This window comes from Lampetra planeri, chromosome 46, assembly GCF_965212315.1.
Source record: "Lampetra planeri chromosome 46, kcLamPlan1.2.h2, whole genome shotgun sequence".
Taxonomy (NCBI): Eukaryota; Metazoa; Chordata; class Hyperoartia; order Petromyzontiformes; family Petromyzontidae; genus Lampetra; species Lampetra planeri.
The window spans coordinates 2570155-2586891 of NC_136152.1; the positions used below are offsets into that span (position 1 = coordinate 2570155).

Consider the following 16737-nt stretch of genomic DNA (forward strand, 5'->3'; position numbering starts at 1 on the left):
CAAGTGCTGTTAGCGAGCACCTATGCAATCCGGGAAGGCGTGCGTACCATGCCCAGCCACCTTTGTCTCCAGAGTGGTGACGTTTACACACCGCAGCAGGTACTCGTCAAAGGCCGAGTCGGCCTCGGAGAGGCCCAGGACCGGTTCAGGTATTTTGAATGCGCGCACACTCACACATGCTCACGCACACACTCGCACATACACACACTCACGCACACACTTACACACGCTCAAAGACGGCAGAATATCAACCTCGCCCAAAAAATAACTCAGGCCCGAAGCGTCTGTGTGTTTATTCTTCACGTTTTTGTTTATTGTGGATTTTACATCAGTTCATTATGCAACATACTCGTACAAAAAAAAAAGTAATTAATTAAAAAAAAGAAAAAACATTAAGCCCTACCACAAGTCAGAATGTTTAACAGCTACTTATAGACGTACAGACACACACACACTCTCATACGCTGTCCCGCCATTGCAAGGCTTCAGGACAGAACTTGAGTAATGCTGTGGAGAGGGGTTAACACATCTCGTCGAGACACTAAGAACAACACAGCAGTGGTGGAACACGGCGACTATTGCGGCACAACGAACTTACTCGAGGGGGGGAGGGGGGGAGAGTCCAAATTAGCACATCAATCGGGCAGGTGCTTTTATTAAAACTGTTTTGCGTTTCGCTAGTTTCCGTGTGACATCCCGCGTCGCGCAACAACGCAGAGCCCGCCAGCACCGGCGAGACCTGGGGTTGCAAACTGGCCAAGGTAACACCCCACGTGAACAAAAGAAAACCCACCACGATCTCAAAGTATTCAAAGGAGTTGATGGTCTCAGCTCCAGTGAGCGGTTAGTGGACCGAATAAGCATTTTTTTTTAAACCCCACCAAATTAAAATTTGGGGTTCTAATTAAATGGGTAAAGTCCAGCTCTCTGCTCATATTTTTCGTTTGATTGCAAACAACGAACGGTGTTCATTAAAATGGTGTCCCGCTAAATAATTTGGATTTGGGAGTCCGAATTGAGGTGGCTGCAGAAGGAGGAGCAGTGAGACGTCGATTTGCAGCTGGGCCTTTTCCGCAACATGGGTGGAGCGTCACATTTCCAAAGCGTACACCTTTTCTTCATCAAGTATTCGGTCGCGCAGTGATTTTTCTTTCACGGACTTTGACGGCATTATTGCCGTGACTACCATTGTCATTTGCCACCAATCAGTGCTCTTATGCCTTTTGGAAATTATCTTATTTAACAATAAACTGATTTTATGTTAAAATTGCAAACTTTTTTTTGTAAATTCATTGTGCCGTTTAAGACTACTAACCCAGCGTTTTATACATTGAAGCACACACAACGGAAAACATCTAAGCTATTCCGCATGTCATACAGTACACCGTTACAGTATATCTTATTTAAAATGGGAAAAAAAAAATAACCAAACGGTTAAAATACATCAAATACTGTACTCGTGTCAAATTAAGAACACCAGAACAAAAGTTCCTATTGCTTGTAATCATTTCCATTCCTTTGTATTCTCAATTTTTTTTCCCTTTGCAGAAAATTGCTTGACATTGCACTTATGCCAAGGAGCCAGATGAGAGTATTGCATTGTCCCATGAATAGTGAAGGTCCGCAGAGCCAGGCAGGAAATAAACGAATAGAATTTCCGCGAGCGGAGAGAGAGGGGGAACCGGCTTGCATGAACGCGATGTGCCCAACACAGAGTTACACTGCTGGGAATGGCGGCAGAGACGACAGAATTCGTTGTTCAAGAGGACAGAACACGTTTTGACCTTTGACCCGTTTCTCTATGCGTGCGGTTTTTGTTTTACACATGTATAGCATTTGGCTCTGTTTGTTGGGAGTTAACGCTCCACTGTCGTCAATATTGCCAAAGGAGGTTACTGGTTTTTTTCGTGTGTAATGTGTGTGTAATATAAAATTTGGACGATTACGATCATTTTTAACATTTAAATATGTACTCTGAAAAAAGCCCAGCAGCAACCAATGCATATCGATCATGCTAAGGTCTGCAGTCATAATAGTATTGTTATATCTGACAATCAACCTACCACTATGTATCAATCTGAAGATATTATGTTGCTGGGAAAAAAAACATTTCGAATTTTAGTTTCCCTTTAGAACACGGGAATAAACGATAATCAGACCGATTGCCTTTCAAAAATATTGTTGCCCGTGTGAAGTTGGAGCGCAGGTGAGAAGTTTAATCCACAAGGGACAGGGTGATAATTTAAACGCACGTTATAGCCATATGTGTATAGAGATCAGAGTCTAGATTTTGGATTTAAACATCAGATTTCCAAACTAATTGACAATTTCGGAATAAGATTTTTTTTCGGATTTTTTTCATTTTACACATGACGTGATCACACGTGACGTAGTGCTCTTGCTACCTTCCCGGGCCGGTCACTGGAGCACGCAGCGAGGACACATTTAGAAACTCCTCGGTTTGGATTATCTTCTCGTCTCTGCGACGTTCACAATCCCATTCCGAGAACGGCGCCTCCATTCAAACGGGGCTCAACGCTGTCGTGTTCTTGCACATTTCTGTTGCCTCTGTGTCGCGCCTCTAGGAGGTAGACCGCAGAGCGAAAGCAATTTGTGTTCAAACGCCCTTCTGCAACGCTGCTCACTTTAAAACGACTGGGACGAGGGCCAAGGTAGAAGTGAAAAAAGACTAACACCCTCATTCACATCTTTGATACATTTTCCAGCGACCGCTCTGCCAGTGAATGCTTTTAACTTGGGGGGGGGGGGGGGAGATGGCCTCCATCAGAAATGTTGGTGGGGTGTTTACCGTCAAAATAGCAGCTGCGGGATTTTAACGGAGGATACGTGTTTGTGGACAACATTTACGAATCTACTTTGTATCGTAGCGTCTGGCTTTCATAAGCAGTCTTTAGAGTGCATAAGAAAACAACATGTTGTTTTAATATTATCACACCTGTCAGAAATCTGCATCCAATTACAGGGTAAGTAAAAATATATGAAAATTGGCCTCTTTACTGCAGATTCATTCACAAGTGAATGAGGGTCAGGCTTTATGTTTTTGTAATGTTATTTTTTTTTTATATAAGAGGTGTCAATGCATTGGTGTGTACCATGCCGGCCGATGGAACGCTTCTTCACAATCGGGGATGCATTGCCACGCAGAGCATAGCAATGCCGTGCGCAGATTTGTCTGCGGAGTGATGAAACAGACTTGAGATACACAATCCTGCACGTTTGGCTCTGGATCATTGGCAATGCGTAACCTGCAAATCATTGACCATCGATTGTGCAGGCCGTACGGTGCGTGCAAGAGGGGGGTGATGGGGTGTCTACTTTTCTTTGTAATTAAACACACACACGAATGACACACGGGTGTCCTTTCCGAGAAACGATCCACAAACATCCAGAAATGAGTAACAACGTGAACACAAAGTTGAGCACCGTAACAAACTACTGCCGGCACAGGGGACGCAATCACGGACAAATAAAACTCGGAACACCGCACAGCAAAAACGCACCCTCTCCTCCTCTTCCCGGTTGGTGCGAATCCCTGAATTGCCCCAGCGCAACACAAAAGAAAAAGGCCACGTGGCTTTCGCAGAGCGACCCAGGCAAGACCACGTGCGCAAGGCCTCTTCTGTTTGCAAAAAAACCCAAAAAATTGACGTTTTTTTTATATGATCGATTATGAAATTAAACATTACCAATTTCCAATCGGGAGGGTAAGGCGGGAGGCGGCGAGGGGGGGGTGTTGAATCGACAGCAATGAGGCAAGCCGCCAATAGCTTGGGATTCCAGGTCACCTGACGATGCGAGGCTCGGGAATTCGTCGTCGCCAGTCGCGCGAGGCCCTCGTGAACCGATTCCGCTGGGTTCGTCACGGCGCCACGGGCAGGAACCGCCGCCCGCGACGTGCGGCCAAAACGTGGTCACGCCGACGCTTGAAATGCTCGCGAGCAATTTGCTAAAGCGGTTGTTACTTTTGAGGATGCATTTTGCTGCGCGGATTCCTGACATCGTGTTTCCCAGTATTCTGAGCTTTTCCAAAAACAACAACATCATCATCATCATCATCAGGAGAACATAGAGTTGAGGGTGGTGTTTGAACTTAGTCCTTAGACTTTGTAAGGCCTTTAAAAATAAACTAGTGACGAAGGAAAAGTGTGCGGTATATACAACCCTTAAGAACAAGTACAATGAGAGGAAAATGGCACATCTGTGCTTATATCACGTGCAGTTCATATTCAGACACAGACTTAACCAAGAGCATATTCATTTCAGTACAAGTACATGAGCTTGATACAAGTGAATAAGATTTCAAAAATGTACATTTACACGGGCATCAGACCACGGGGAGGGGGGACCTGTGATTTGGAAAGACTAATGCTACTATCGTGGTCACTATTATTATCATCGTTATTGTGTCTAACATATTGCAACATCAAAAGAGGCTTGTAAGGAGATAACCATTGACCCACGAAAGGCTTGCCATAGTTCTGAATTATGCCGGCCAAAGGGCACTGCGATTCACTTTCGTTGAATTTGCCGGCACGCAATAAACACAACGTGACCTTTGACCTGCAGTTGTGTACGTCGCGGACACCCGATGGCTCGTAACGGTGTTCACTTGTGAAGTGAGGAAATCAACATGTGAATTAAACCATTTGGCCGCATAATTAAGGACGCGCGGGGATTTGACGGGATGCTCGCGCGCGATGGGAGCCCGCGCGCGCGACAGACTGAATCTTGGAAGTTCATTCTTTGAGAGAGCGTGGCGTTATTATCGTGACGGTTTTTGTAGATCGCGTGCACCTTTGCAACTTTATATGAACAAAAAAGAAGCCGGCGAGAGGGTGGGACTGCAGCGTGCGTGTGCACGTGATCGCGGACACGCTTGAGCCAAGAATGATTTTTCTATCCGAAAAAAAGTAAGGGAGACCCCCCAGACCATTTTAAAAGGGTCAGCCATATGGGGGTGGAGGAGGGTGCTGTTGAAGTCTAATGAAAAATGAAAATAAATCAAGGGAAACGAACAAAAATAATAATCCTGGTGCTTAATAGAGTAACGCTAGCATAGAAGAAAAAAAAATACCTGATTATATAATAGAAACAAATGTTTTTTTTGTTGACAGAAACTGTCTTTAACTTGCGTCACTGTTTGACACAGCCCAGCCTTTCCCTCAACGATTTCAGTTTTACAGAGGCTGCAACGTAAACTAATAGTACACAATTTTCTACACGTACACCGAGAAAAATCACTACCGCACAAAGTCATCCAATATCTACGGCATTCAGACAGTACAATATTATTTTAATTATTATTATTATTGGTATTATTATATTTTTTTGCCCGACACGCACGACATGGGCGATTCGAATAAAAGCGCTCCGCTCACTACAGCTGCAGGTGACCGAAAAAAAAAACCTTGTGGCAGACGATAGTATTTTTTTTTTCCGTGTAGGGTGTTCCGACTTGTCGTGATGATGTCGCACGAAGTTATAGAGTTTAGCGTTTCAAGTGTCGGGGGGGGGGGGGGGTGGGTTCTTTCTTGTTCTTGTTAGGTCCGAGACTTTCGGATGGAGATGCTGACGAACGGAAGAGATTTTTGTAAATCCTGAGCAAAGTTCAAGACTCGTCCATCAGGTCAGTTACAAGTTTCAATCGGTATCACATTTTTTTTTCAAGCATTTAAACGTCTGTTTTTTTTCTTCCTCATGCATTTGTTATTAATTGGGGCGTTGTCTCCCAAACCCCCCCTTTTCCCCTGCCTCGTGTCCGTTTTACAAAGCGGTGTTCGCACACCCCCGGCTGACGGGCACCTCCTGAAGATTTCTCGGTTTGCCTTTTCTTTCTTTTTTAGCTTCGATTCTTTTTTTCGTGTCGTTTCCCCGCCGCGGCGTACGTTGGTGAAACGCGCGGCCCCCCTTTTGAGTTTCACAGGAATCAGAAAGGAAGCCTTTTTGTTGAAACGTTTACGATTTTCCGTCACGCTTACACGAGCGTTAACATCTATCATCCATTGTGCAGCACGAATAACTTCACACGTTTATTATTGAATCAAACACGAGGGCGGGTTTCAACACTCGAGTCCATCTTTGTGGAGAATTGCCTTCCTTACCATCACCTACTTTAAAACATGCATTTATGTTAATGGAGGGTTTCTGAGTTGTAATTCAATCATCCATAACATTTTTTTTTCTTAACATGTTGCCGAAACATTGCGTCCAGGAAATAATCTATTAAGTCGGCCAATATTTCACGTTGTCACTAATGAGGCGTTACACAATAGACACATACACCACCATCCCATATCATTAGGACACCCTCCCATGCCAATATAGTCTCTCTGTTTGATTTGCCAATTTTTTACTGACAACAAACACAACCTCTATACCTCAGGTTTATCAACAAACGAAAACGGCAATGCCTCCATTTTTACTTTTATCTGATTTTGTTTGTTAAGAAACTGGAATAGATATATTTCCGTACGTATGCTACGTGAGGCGGGACCCAAGTGAGGCTGGAGCAGCCATGTTTGTGGCCAGGTCGGATTTTCTCCTTTGCTCTGCTCCTTGCAGAGGTTATTTTTAACGCCACAGAGCAGACCTCCCGCACATCGTCGTATGAAAACGCCGCCGCAAGCTGCACCTGAACCAAATCGGTCAAGGCCTGATACTAAATAAACCCAAAAAATCACTTTCCCCACCCACCAAAACCAAATCAATGGCACCTCTCTCTCCTGCAACTCGAGCACGCAGGCCGCAGCTACAACACGACTCGCAAACGCGACACCGGGAACAAAACAAAAAAACCCCGCCAGGCTCGCCCAGAGCCTGGCTCATGTCGCTCTCAAATTCCACTTCCGTCACCGCCAATTTTTACTTTAAAAAATCAGCCCCACTCATCTTTCCTTTAAACAAACGGTCGTGTCATGTTTTCTTTGCTGCTGCTGCTGTAGTTGTCTCGGCTGCCGTCGATTCTATTCAATTCCTCTTCGGCCTTTGCCCTCGCCTCACGCCACCACGTACTCCGGCTCCATCTCCGCGGAGTTGGCCCACGCGCCGCTGCTCGCCCCGTTCTCCACCACGGCTTGATCGTCCAGCTCGAGGTCGAGACCCGACGCGTCGCTCGCCACGCTGCTCTCGCTGCCCACGCGCCCGGCCTTGCGCTGCCCTCCGGCCGCCCCGGGGGCCCCGCCGCAGCCAGCCCCGCCCCACCCTGCCCCCACCGTCCCGTCGTGTGCGCCGCCGGCCCCCGGGTAGGGGGCGCGCGAGTCCCTGCGCTGCTTGCGCCGCAGCTTGCGCTGCCGCATCAGCAGCTGCAGGTGCTCCACCTTGGATCGCGTCGCGCTGTTCTCCTGGTGCTGACGTAGCCGGTCGCCACCTGAGAGAGCGCACGCACGCGGACGCACGCGGACGCACGCACGGTCAGTACTCTTGAGGGCAAGGACAAACGATCGCCACGGGCGCGACGACGAGACGGACGGCTCGTTCTCGAGGGCGGAGACGGACGCAAGAACGTGCCGCGCCCAGTCCTGAGAACAAGCGTCAACTGTCACGCGTTAACGCGAAGGGTCGTGCCGCTCTGAGATCCGGATGGAAGCCGTCTCGCGACATGATGCCGACAGCACAATCGGGATAACATTACATTTTATAACAACGTGAATATTTTAGAGGAGCTGTGGGCTTGCACCCGCAATGTCCTACTGAACTCGCAACATCGAGCAAACTGTCTTGGCCAATGCTGTCGGTGAACTCGAATCTCCTGGCAGTGCCACCAATCCGTTTGTATCTGTGCACACTGCTCTGACAGCAGGGTCACGTGTCAAAAATGTGAAATGAGTCCGAAATCATGTGCTGCAAATCCTCATCGGTTCTGTCTCATGCACGGTGTTTCGCACTGTACCATAAAAAACGTTTCCAAAATGCATATTCGCGGAATATCTTCGAGGCCGAGTTTAGCATAACTATAACCGAGACGTTATTTTAGCGGGTAAGGCCCCGTTGCGCCAAGCGGGTTTGTTACGAGGACGACCGCAGCTCAAAAACTGTTAGCGACGGTGGCGGCAGTGACACGGCATTGCGGGGAGAGGAATATGCAACCTAACCGGAGCGCAAACAACAACAAACACGTCATTTACACGAAAAAATAAGTTCATAGATTCAGAGTGTAGATGTTGGGCAACCCGCAGAGCCACTGGGGAGGACTGCCTCGCCACACACGAAGCAGCCGGCTTCATTCGAAACGGAGGCCTGGGATCGGAAACCCCAAGCTTCTCAACCATATTTAAACACATAACTGTGCAAATAGATACTCATGTCAGTATAACAATACTGTAATAAAAATATCGTACAAGAATAAACCAAAATAGACAGACTCATTATAATATATTTATTATAGTAATTTAATCATTTACTTATTTACCCCCGGGGAAAGCCACACAGAGTCCAAAGACTTTCTTAGGAGGGCCCTGCATTGACTGGGATGCTTGGCCAACACACCAATCATTGACTGGGATGCTTGGCCAACACACCAATCATTGACTGGGATGCTTGGCCAACACACCAAATTGTAAATGTTGTGGTTTCGTGCTTCAACACACCGGTGGGCTAAAGCAGTGAACTAATTGGTCTTTTTTGTCAACGTGACACTTGTTTACTGATTGGCCGTGTCGGGTGGTGGAGGGTTACGACACATTTATAAATAACGCGATCTAAACCCAAAAACGTTGATTATGGACACCAATCGTGTAATATTTTTTCTGTAGCCTTCGGAAGAAACCAGATAACCCAGAGGAAGCCCATGCAGAACAAGGGGGAGAACATACACACTCTACGCAAAGGCGCTCAAGTTAGGAATCAAACCCAGGTGCTTCTTGCTGTAAGGCGCGAGTGTTCCTACTGTAGCCACGCTGCTACCACCCCTGGTTGTCCTTGTAAAAGAGCTGCCAAGCTCAGCGGGCATTACCAGTTGAAATAAAGTCTGCCAAGTTCCCTGGTGAAGCCAACCACAAGGCTGCTGTTAAGTTGCGCCGTGCGTGTGCGTGTGTGCGTGTGCGTGTGCGTGCGCGTGCGCGTGCGCGTGAGCGTGCGTGTGCGCGTGCGCGTGCGCGTGCGTGTGTGTGCGTGTGTGCGTGCGTGTGTGCGTGTGCATGTGCGCGTGCGCGTGCAGGCGCTCTTTACGGAAGATTATTTCCTAGAAAAGGCCCGGGCCATTTCGGATGCGGGGTGACAATTTATATGCGTCCATATACGATGACGCCGTTCAGCCATCCAATTTTATCTTTTGCGAACGTCCTTAGAATGAGCAAGGGGCAGAGCTGAAGTGAACTGAGGGCACTCAATAACACTTCCCTGCCCGCCCCGCCCCCCCCTGCAGGAAACATTTCTGTGCACTAACATCTGTTGAGATTGAGAGATTGCAATCCTTTGGCATCCACCTTCGTCACCACCGTTGTGCAACTGATGCAGACCTCTTCCTGAGTGCCTGGGACCCTGTTAAACGAGGCGTCCTGTGTGTGTGCGCATCAACAACCTTGGGGTAATGTAACACTGTGACACTTCACAAGGGCATATTGTCCTTGGCCACGGACCTTAAGCCTGCGGTGCGGTGCAATGTATTGCATGGGATGATCTTCAAATATATCTGAAGAGGACAGATCTAACGAAAGGCAGATGTTCCCATTGGCAAGTGCATTTGTATAAATTAAGGGTCCGTGGCATCTTTGTGGAGGAAATTACGTAAAATGTCTCTCGCATTTTAGGTTATGACACGTGAGTTGGCGTTGGCACTAATGCCTAATAGTGTCAATTTTGCCACAGGGTCAGCAGAATCGATTTATAGCAAAATAATTACTGGGTGGAGGTGTCATTCGCTATCTTAAACCCCTCTGCAATGTGCCACTTTGATTACAAAATGTGTTTGGCTTTAAACTTTTTTACAATTTAATTTTACTGCTCGAGCACACCCCATTGGTTTGGAAGGCCTCATATGACCCAAGGCGGTTACTACTGATTGACTGTGCTTCACATACTTAGAAAACAAAGTACATTGTTTAAGCTATTGGCCATAACTTTGTACAGTGCTTTGATTTGTGTTTTCAAACTCCGGAACATTTCTCAAATATGATGGGGCTTTTGAAGCTCAAATTTCCTTAATTTTATAGCAGGCCTCAAAAAGATGGCTCACCGCCCATGCCCATAACCACCTTCCCCAGGACTGCTGTAATAGAGGCTCATTTAGTGCGAAACCATTGTCCACTCAGAAGCTAAGCAAATCGTACAATTGCTGCCACCTGTGCCACAAGTTTTGCAAGTCGGCCGGTCGACACAAAACATTACAGATTTAAAACCACAGCGATGTTCAAGTTGTTTTAGTTACGGAAACAGCTGGCCAAGCCTAACAACACGACACCATCAGGTTGGACATTTTTCTGTTGCGGTCCTCAAAGAAAATACTTACAATAGGGTCTGGTATGTAATTACTAGCTCATTGTGATGCCCTTCGCAGATCGTGGATAATAAAAAAAAATGAACACAGATTAGACCATGTTCTTTTAACTTTGCTTAAAACGAATGTTGCCGAGAGGCACCGACGTTAAGGGCCTACTGCTGGAAATATGTTGGTGTTTCGTACAAGTCTGAGATTTTGTCTGCATTAATAAAACGATTGTGGTCCAGGAAAAACGTTTTCTTAGGGGGAATATTTATGCAAAATGCACGATAGCCGTGTGTGCTATGTCGGCACAATGTGAATCTAAACAGTGAACAGTACAACCATCGTATGATGTATCAAAACACAGCTACCGGGACAGCGACTTTGATGTTGATAACTCACTTGCACGCGTTTCGTATCCACGCTGCCAGTAACCCCCAGGGGACCCATCAATTTTTTGGATTTTGTTTAACCCGGGTGGTGAGAACTCTACAGATAACAGGGGAGATAGTCTCCAATATGGCAGAGGGACTTGGGTAACCAACAAGCAAAATAAATAAAAATGTATTATGAAGAAACAAAAAACAACTCAATCACGCGATAAAGAATTTTAAATATTACTAAACTTAATTCAGCTTGGGCAAATTACCTCCATATTGAACGCAGCACAAATTATAAACGCTCGGCAAGAGACTTGAACATTAAACGTATATAGCGTGACTATAGTACAACTATATTCTTGGTTCTTTCGGTAAAGTCACGTAGAAGGGAAATAATAAAATAATATTAATATAAAACAATAAAAATTCTCACGACATTTCGACTGCAACGCAAGCAATCATCAAGCAATCATCATCAGGTGTGATGATGATTGCTTGTGTTGCAGTCGAAACGTCGTGAGAATTTGTATTGTTTTATATTAATATTATTTTATTATTTCCCTTCTATGTGACTTTACCGAAATAACCAAGAATATGAATCCCTGCAGTCACGAAAGCTTTAAAACATATAGTTCAACTGTCTAAACCGGCGGTGCCTGCTAAGCGAACCGCGCGCCTGCATGGTGAACTTCTTTCGCACCGTACGTAGCCGACTGTGGTCATCGGAGGCGCGCCCCGCTGACTACTGACCTCATATCTCCTCCTCTTCCTTCCCACCCCCCTTCCTCCACGACAGCAAACACTTCCCCCTCCGTCAGCCATCCATCGTCATCAATCTCAGCACGATAAGACTGCCTCCTCTCCCTTCCATCTTCAAAGTCTTTCTCACAGCCTGGAATGGCCTTCCCCGTCATCATCCACAACTTTTGACTCTCCGAATGGGAAAGCAAAGAGACGCACAGGGCGCCATTCGATGCCTTCGCACACAACTGAAAGTGTTTTAGTCCACACCGACTCTCCAGACCAATTTTATCGAGCAGAATTCGTTTAAAGCTAGCAAACCTCGTGACCGGTTTCGACATTCTGGCTCTCGTCAGCAGTCAGGCGTCTTAAATCAATTCGGCTTGATTCACAGATGCTAGAATGATTACTATTGTAGTGATATTCCCAGGAAGGCCTCACCTGGGGATCGTCATCATCGTGTGTCCTTCAAACGACCTCAGTCAGATCGACGATGGCCATGTGTGGAGGGGCACAAGCCCAAGTGCAGTCGGTAACGGTGCTTAACTCATCATCATCATCGGCTGTGCACGGGCTCCTTTAGCGGAGGGAAGAGGAGCCCAGAGAAAAAATAAACCCTACAGGGCTCACCGATCGATATCTCACCCACACACACACCAATCAGTGTGTGATCCAGCAACCCTGCATGTTCCCGGGGTACACGTGCATGTGCCAGCAGAGACTTAAATGGAAATCATCTCCCTTCAAGACATCCGTCTCGTCGACCGCGCTGACATTTCTAAGAGGCGGCAAAATATGCGAAAGACTCGGCGGCATTCGGACGTAACTTTTGACGTTTTGGCGTAATCGCAATGAGACACTCCTGAGCTTGTGCCAAGATTAACAGGAAAGAAGGGCGCAGACAAATGTCCGTCCCCCCCCCCCCGCCGTAGGAACACAGCGGTAAAAAATATCATCGTGATGCGCAACTGATTAAGGGTTCGGCAAAAACTGTAACCAAAGCAGCAGCAGATTTGTCGATAACTCACAAACTTCCTCCTATCGCTCACTTCCTGTTATTCAAATCGTCCGACTTTTTTGCATCAGGGGTGTTCCCTGTCGGTCTGGGACACCGCTTGACAGCAGGAGGCCCTGGTGGTTTGGGGCTAATACCATGCAGCACGGAGCCGGCACTGCCGAGATCCTGCGTTTGAATCTGGGTATCGGCTGCCCGCTCTCTAAAAGAAACCAGGTATCCCCGCAAGCATGTCCATGAGTTGATGGTCTCAGCCCGGGTCACCGATTACCGCACAACAAATTTCGATTTAAAGCTTTCGTGACTGCAGGGATTCATCTTCTTGGTTCTTTTGGTAAAGTCACGTAGAAGGGAAATAATAAAATAAAAATAAAACATAATAAAATAATTCTCATGACGTTTCGGCCACAACGCAAGCAGCCGTCCTCAGGTGAAGACCAGGTCTGTCGGGAAGACAGCGTCTGAAAGAAGACCAAGTCTGTCGGGAAGACAGCGTCTGAATGAAACATTCAGACGCTGTCTTCCCGACAGACCTGGTCTTCACCTGAGGACGGCTGCTTGCGTTGTGGCCGAAACGTCGTGAGAATTATTTTATTATGTTTTATTATTTTCATTTTATTATTTCCCTTCTACGTGACTTTACCGAAAGAATCAAGAAGATACCGCACAACAGACAAATGTAACGCAGGAGGCTTTGCCGACAAGTTTCACAAAGGATGCCCCCCCCCCTCCTCCCCCCCTTAGCCTTGTGACTTCACCTACAGTCACATGATTCAGCTAAAGAATCTGCAATTTCAGTGTAAAAAAATATTTAATATATCCCGTCACACTACGCCAAAAAACAAGCCGGAGGAGCGGTGGAACAAGAGACCCTTGGCAACGCGAGCTTGCCACTCTGTAAGTTTGAAGTCAAAAGCGGAGGGGGGATCCAGTTTTTCTTTTTTTGTCTCGCCGTGAAACGATTTCAGCGATGCTCACCGAAATCCCCGCGCACGCTTTACACGAGCTCACATTCGGCCGTCGAGACGTCGACTTCGAAATCAATTTTCAAGCTCCGGTCTTCTCTTTTCGTTTCTAAGTTACCATTTAAGCGACTACAGCGGAAGAGATATCCTGGACGAGAGACGTGGCACGCGATATGCTGAGATCGCCACATTGTAAGCAACCACGTGCACTTTTGAGTTGAAATGCCACTCAGTGGTCGATCAGTCTGCCTTTGGTCCAGAGTTGATTTCCACTAATTATAGATCAGCACAGCCCCGTGCAAAGTCTGAGCACATACATACGAGGCTACGTGTGCTGTGTATGCATAATTAATTTCCTCGCAGAGATGGATGGAATTTCTGAAAACCATGAGACCAATATGGTTACTTTGTGCAAACCAAAACAAAAGTGGAGACAATAACTCAATTGAACATGGGCATTTTTCCAAACCAGCCATGCTAATCTTTCTTTGATAATCAAATAAAATTTGGGGTCAAATGAAAGCACTCGGGTAATGTTTAACCGTTCACATGGGCGGATAGCAAGATGATGATGATGATACAGCACCAGCGAATCAATGCGCATTTATAAAACTACAGCATGCACGCATGACCCAGATATACCATGTGCAACTTTCTGTGACATCCATGAGAACATCACGCATCTGGGGACAGGCTTTCCCAGCGGTAGGGGATCAAGGTTTTAACATTGGCTTCGAGATTAGAAATGTATTCTGATCATCTTAAGTCCCCTGTTTATTTTGTCAGCTGTGTACGCAATATTTAATCAGGGCTGGAAATGGGAAGAAGTTGCTGGAGGAACTCATAAATGAACCCCCCCCTTACCCGTAGATCTGGACTGTACCAACTGAGGGGGTGCCAGACGTAACCACTGACTAAAGCATTCACATTTTCTCGGTTCTTTCGGTAAAGTCACGTAGAAGGGAAATAATAAAATAATAAAAATAAAACATAATAAAATAATTCTCACGACGTTTCGGCCACAACGCAAGCAGCCGTCTTCAGGTGGAGAGCAGGTCTGTGGAGAAGACAGAGTCTGAATGAGAGTCTGAATGACTCTGTCTTCTCGACAGACCTGTTTTCCACCTGAGGACGGCTGCTTGCGTTGTGGCCGAAACGTCGTGAGAATTATTTTATTATGTTTTATTTTTATTATTTCCATTCTACGTGACTTTACCGAAAGAACCAAGAAGATGAATCCCTGCAGTCACGAAAGCTTTATATCGAAATTTATTTTTATTTTATTATTTCTCTTCTACGTGACTTTACCGAAAGAACCAAGAAGATGAATCCCTGCAGTCACGAAAGCTTTAAATCGAAATTTATTTTTATTTTATTATTTCTCTTCTACGTGACTTTACCGAAAGAACCAAGAAGATGAATCCCTGCAGTCACGAAAGCTTTAAATCGAAATTTATTTTTATTTTATTATTTCTCTTCTACGTGACTTTACCGAAAGAACCAAGAAGATGAATCCCTGCAGTCACGAAAGCTTTAAATCGAAATTTATTTTTATTTTATTATTTCTCTTCTACGTGACTTTACCGAAAGAACCAAGAAGATGAATCCCTGCAGTCACGAAAGCTTTAAATCGAAATTTATTTTTATTTTATTATTTCTCTTCTACGTGACTTTACCGAAAGAACCAAGAAGATGAATCCCTGCAGTCACGAAAGCTTTAAATCGAAATTTATTTTTATTTTATTATTTCTCTTCTACGTGACTTTACCGAAAGAACCAAGAAGATGAATCCCTGCAGTCACGAAAGCTTTAAATCGAAATTTATTTTTATTTTATTATTTCTCTTCTACGTGACTTTACCGAAAGAACCAAGAAGATGAATCCCTGCAGTCACGAAAGCTTTAAATCGCATTCACATTTGTTGCCTCTTTCAGCACGCTCATCAAAAACAAAGCTACGCAATTTGTTACATTTATCCGCAGACCCTTTTCTTCCTCAATGTTTTTGGAGATCCTCCAGTCTGTGACAGGACGGAGGACTATGCACTTGCGAATCACACTCACGGACTACGACATCGCAAGTTTTGCTGGCTGGCTTGCGGGGGCCAGGAAAAGTGCGCATTGGTGACGTCACCACTGGGTTCATGCGTCAGCCCCCAGCCCCCACCCTCCAGCCTGGCCGTGTATTCCGAGCAAATGCGCACCAGGGGCGTTCCGGGTTCCCACCGGCCCCAATTCCCACCCCTGTGGTATTAGAATTTGAAAGCGCACACACACACACACCGAATAATTTGCTCCTTCAGATTCCGCTGGCTTCATTTTGAATGCCCTTGGGGCTCAAAGGGCCCAGACTAAAAAGAACCTTCAAGAATGGTGGGCTTCATCGTGAATGCCCGTGGGTTCGGACAGCCAAACTTGACATCCCAAGGTTCAGAGTCAGACTTGTGCACCTTCATGATGACTGCTTGGGTTCATTATTAATAGCCGAGGCTGGGGCAGCCAGTTTCAAGAGCAGGTAACGGACATGTGCATATGTGTGTGCGTGCGCGTGTGTGTGTGCGCGTGTGTGTGCGTGTGAGCGCACGCAAGTAGGGAGTGGTGATACAGCGGTTAGCGCACTGCGCTACAAACACGGCGACCCGACTTCAATTCCCACTCGCGGCCAGCACCAGTGACGATTCTCTGAGTTGTTCCTGGGCATCCCCTAGGTTGACTCAGCCTCAAATGAGTACCTGGTGTGATGTGTAAAAAGCATCGCGACATCGGGAGATGAAGGCGGCCCGGGAGTGGTGCTGGCCACCCACCTCCTCGGATTCCGTGCCGGCCTTCGTAGGCACGACTCGCGAACAGTCTGTTAAAGGCTACACGAGGGATCTTTGTGTATATGTGTGTGTGTTTGAAGTGCAAATACAATTTCCAGGAAGTAACATTTCAACGTGGGTGTAAAAATAAAAACATCTGTGCAGGTGCTGTTCACGGTAGCAGCAGCAGCGGCGGCAGCAGCAGCAGCAGTACCAGCAGCATGGCAGTCGGATTGTGAGAAGGCGACAATTTCCCCGCACGCTGATAAGGGCTCGCTCGGCACTCGCACTGCTCAAACGGCTCGTACGGCTCACGCAACACTGCGATGTAAGCCCCCCCCACCCCCCAGTTCCTTAAAATTCCATCCCATCCCCCCCACCCCGAATCAATGACCCTC

At 46.4% G+C, this 16737-nt stretch overlaps 1 protein-coding gene across 1 annotated transcript in view; it reads right to left on the reverse strand.

Moving 5' to 3' along the window:
* Positions 1–287: 287 nt before the first annotated feature.
* The window catches only part of LOC144733315 (midnolin-like), a 117345-nt gene continuing 100895 nt past the window's right edge, over positions 288–16737 (reverse strand). The window contains exon 7 of the mRNA XM_078615152.1: positions 288–7387. Within this exon, the coding sequence (XP_078471278.1) occupies positions 7017–7387 (371 nt within the window). The 3' untranslated portion in view covers positions 288–7016. The remainder of the gene's footprint in view (positions 7388–16737) is intronic.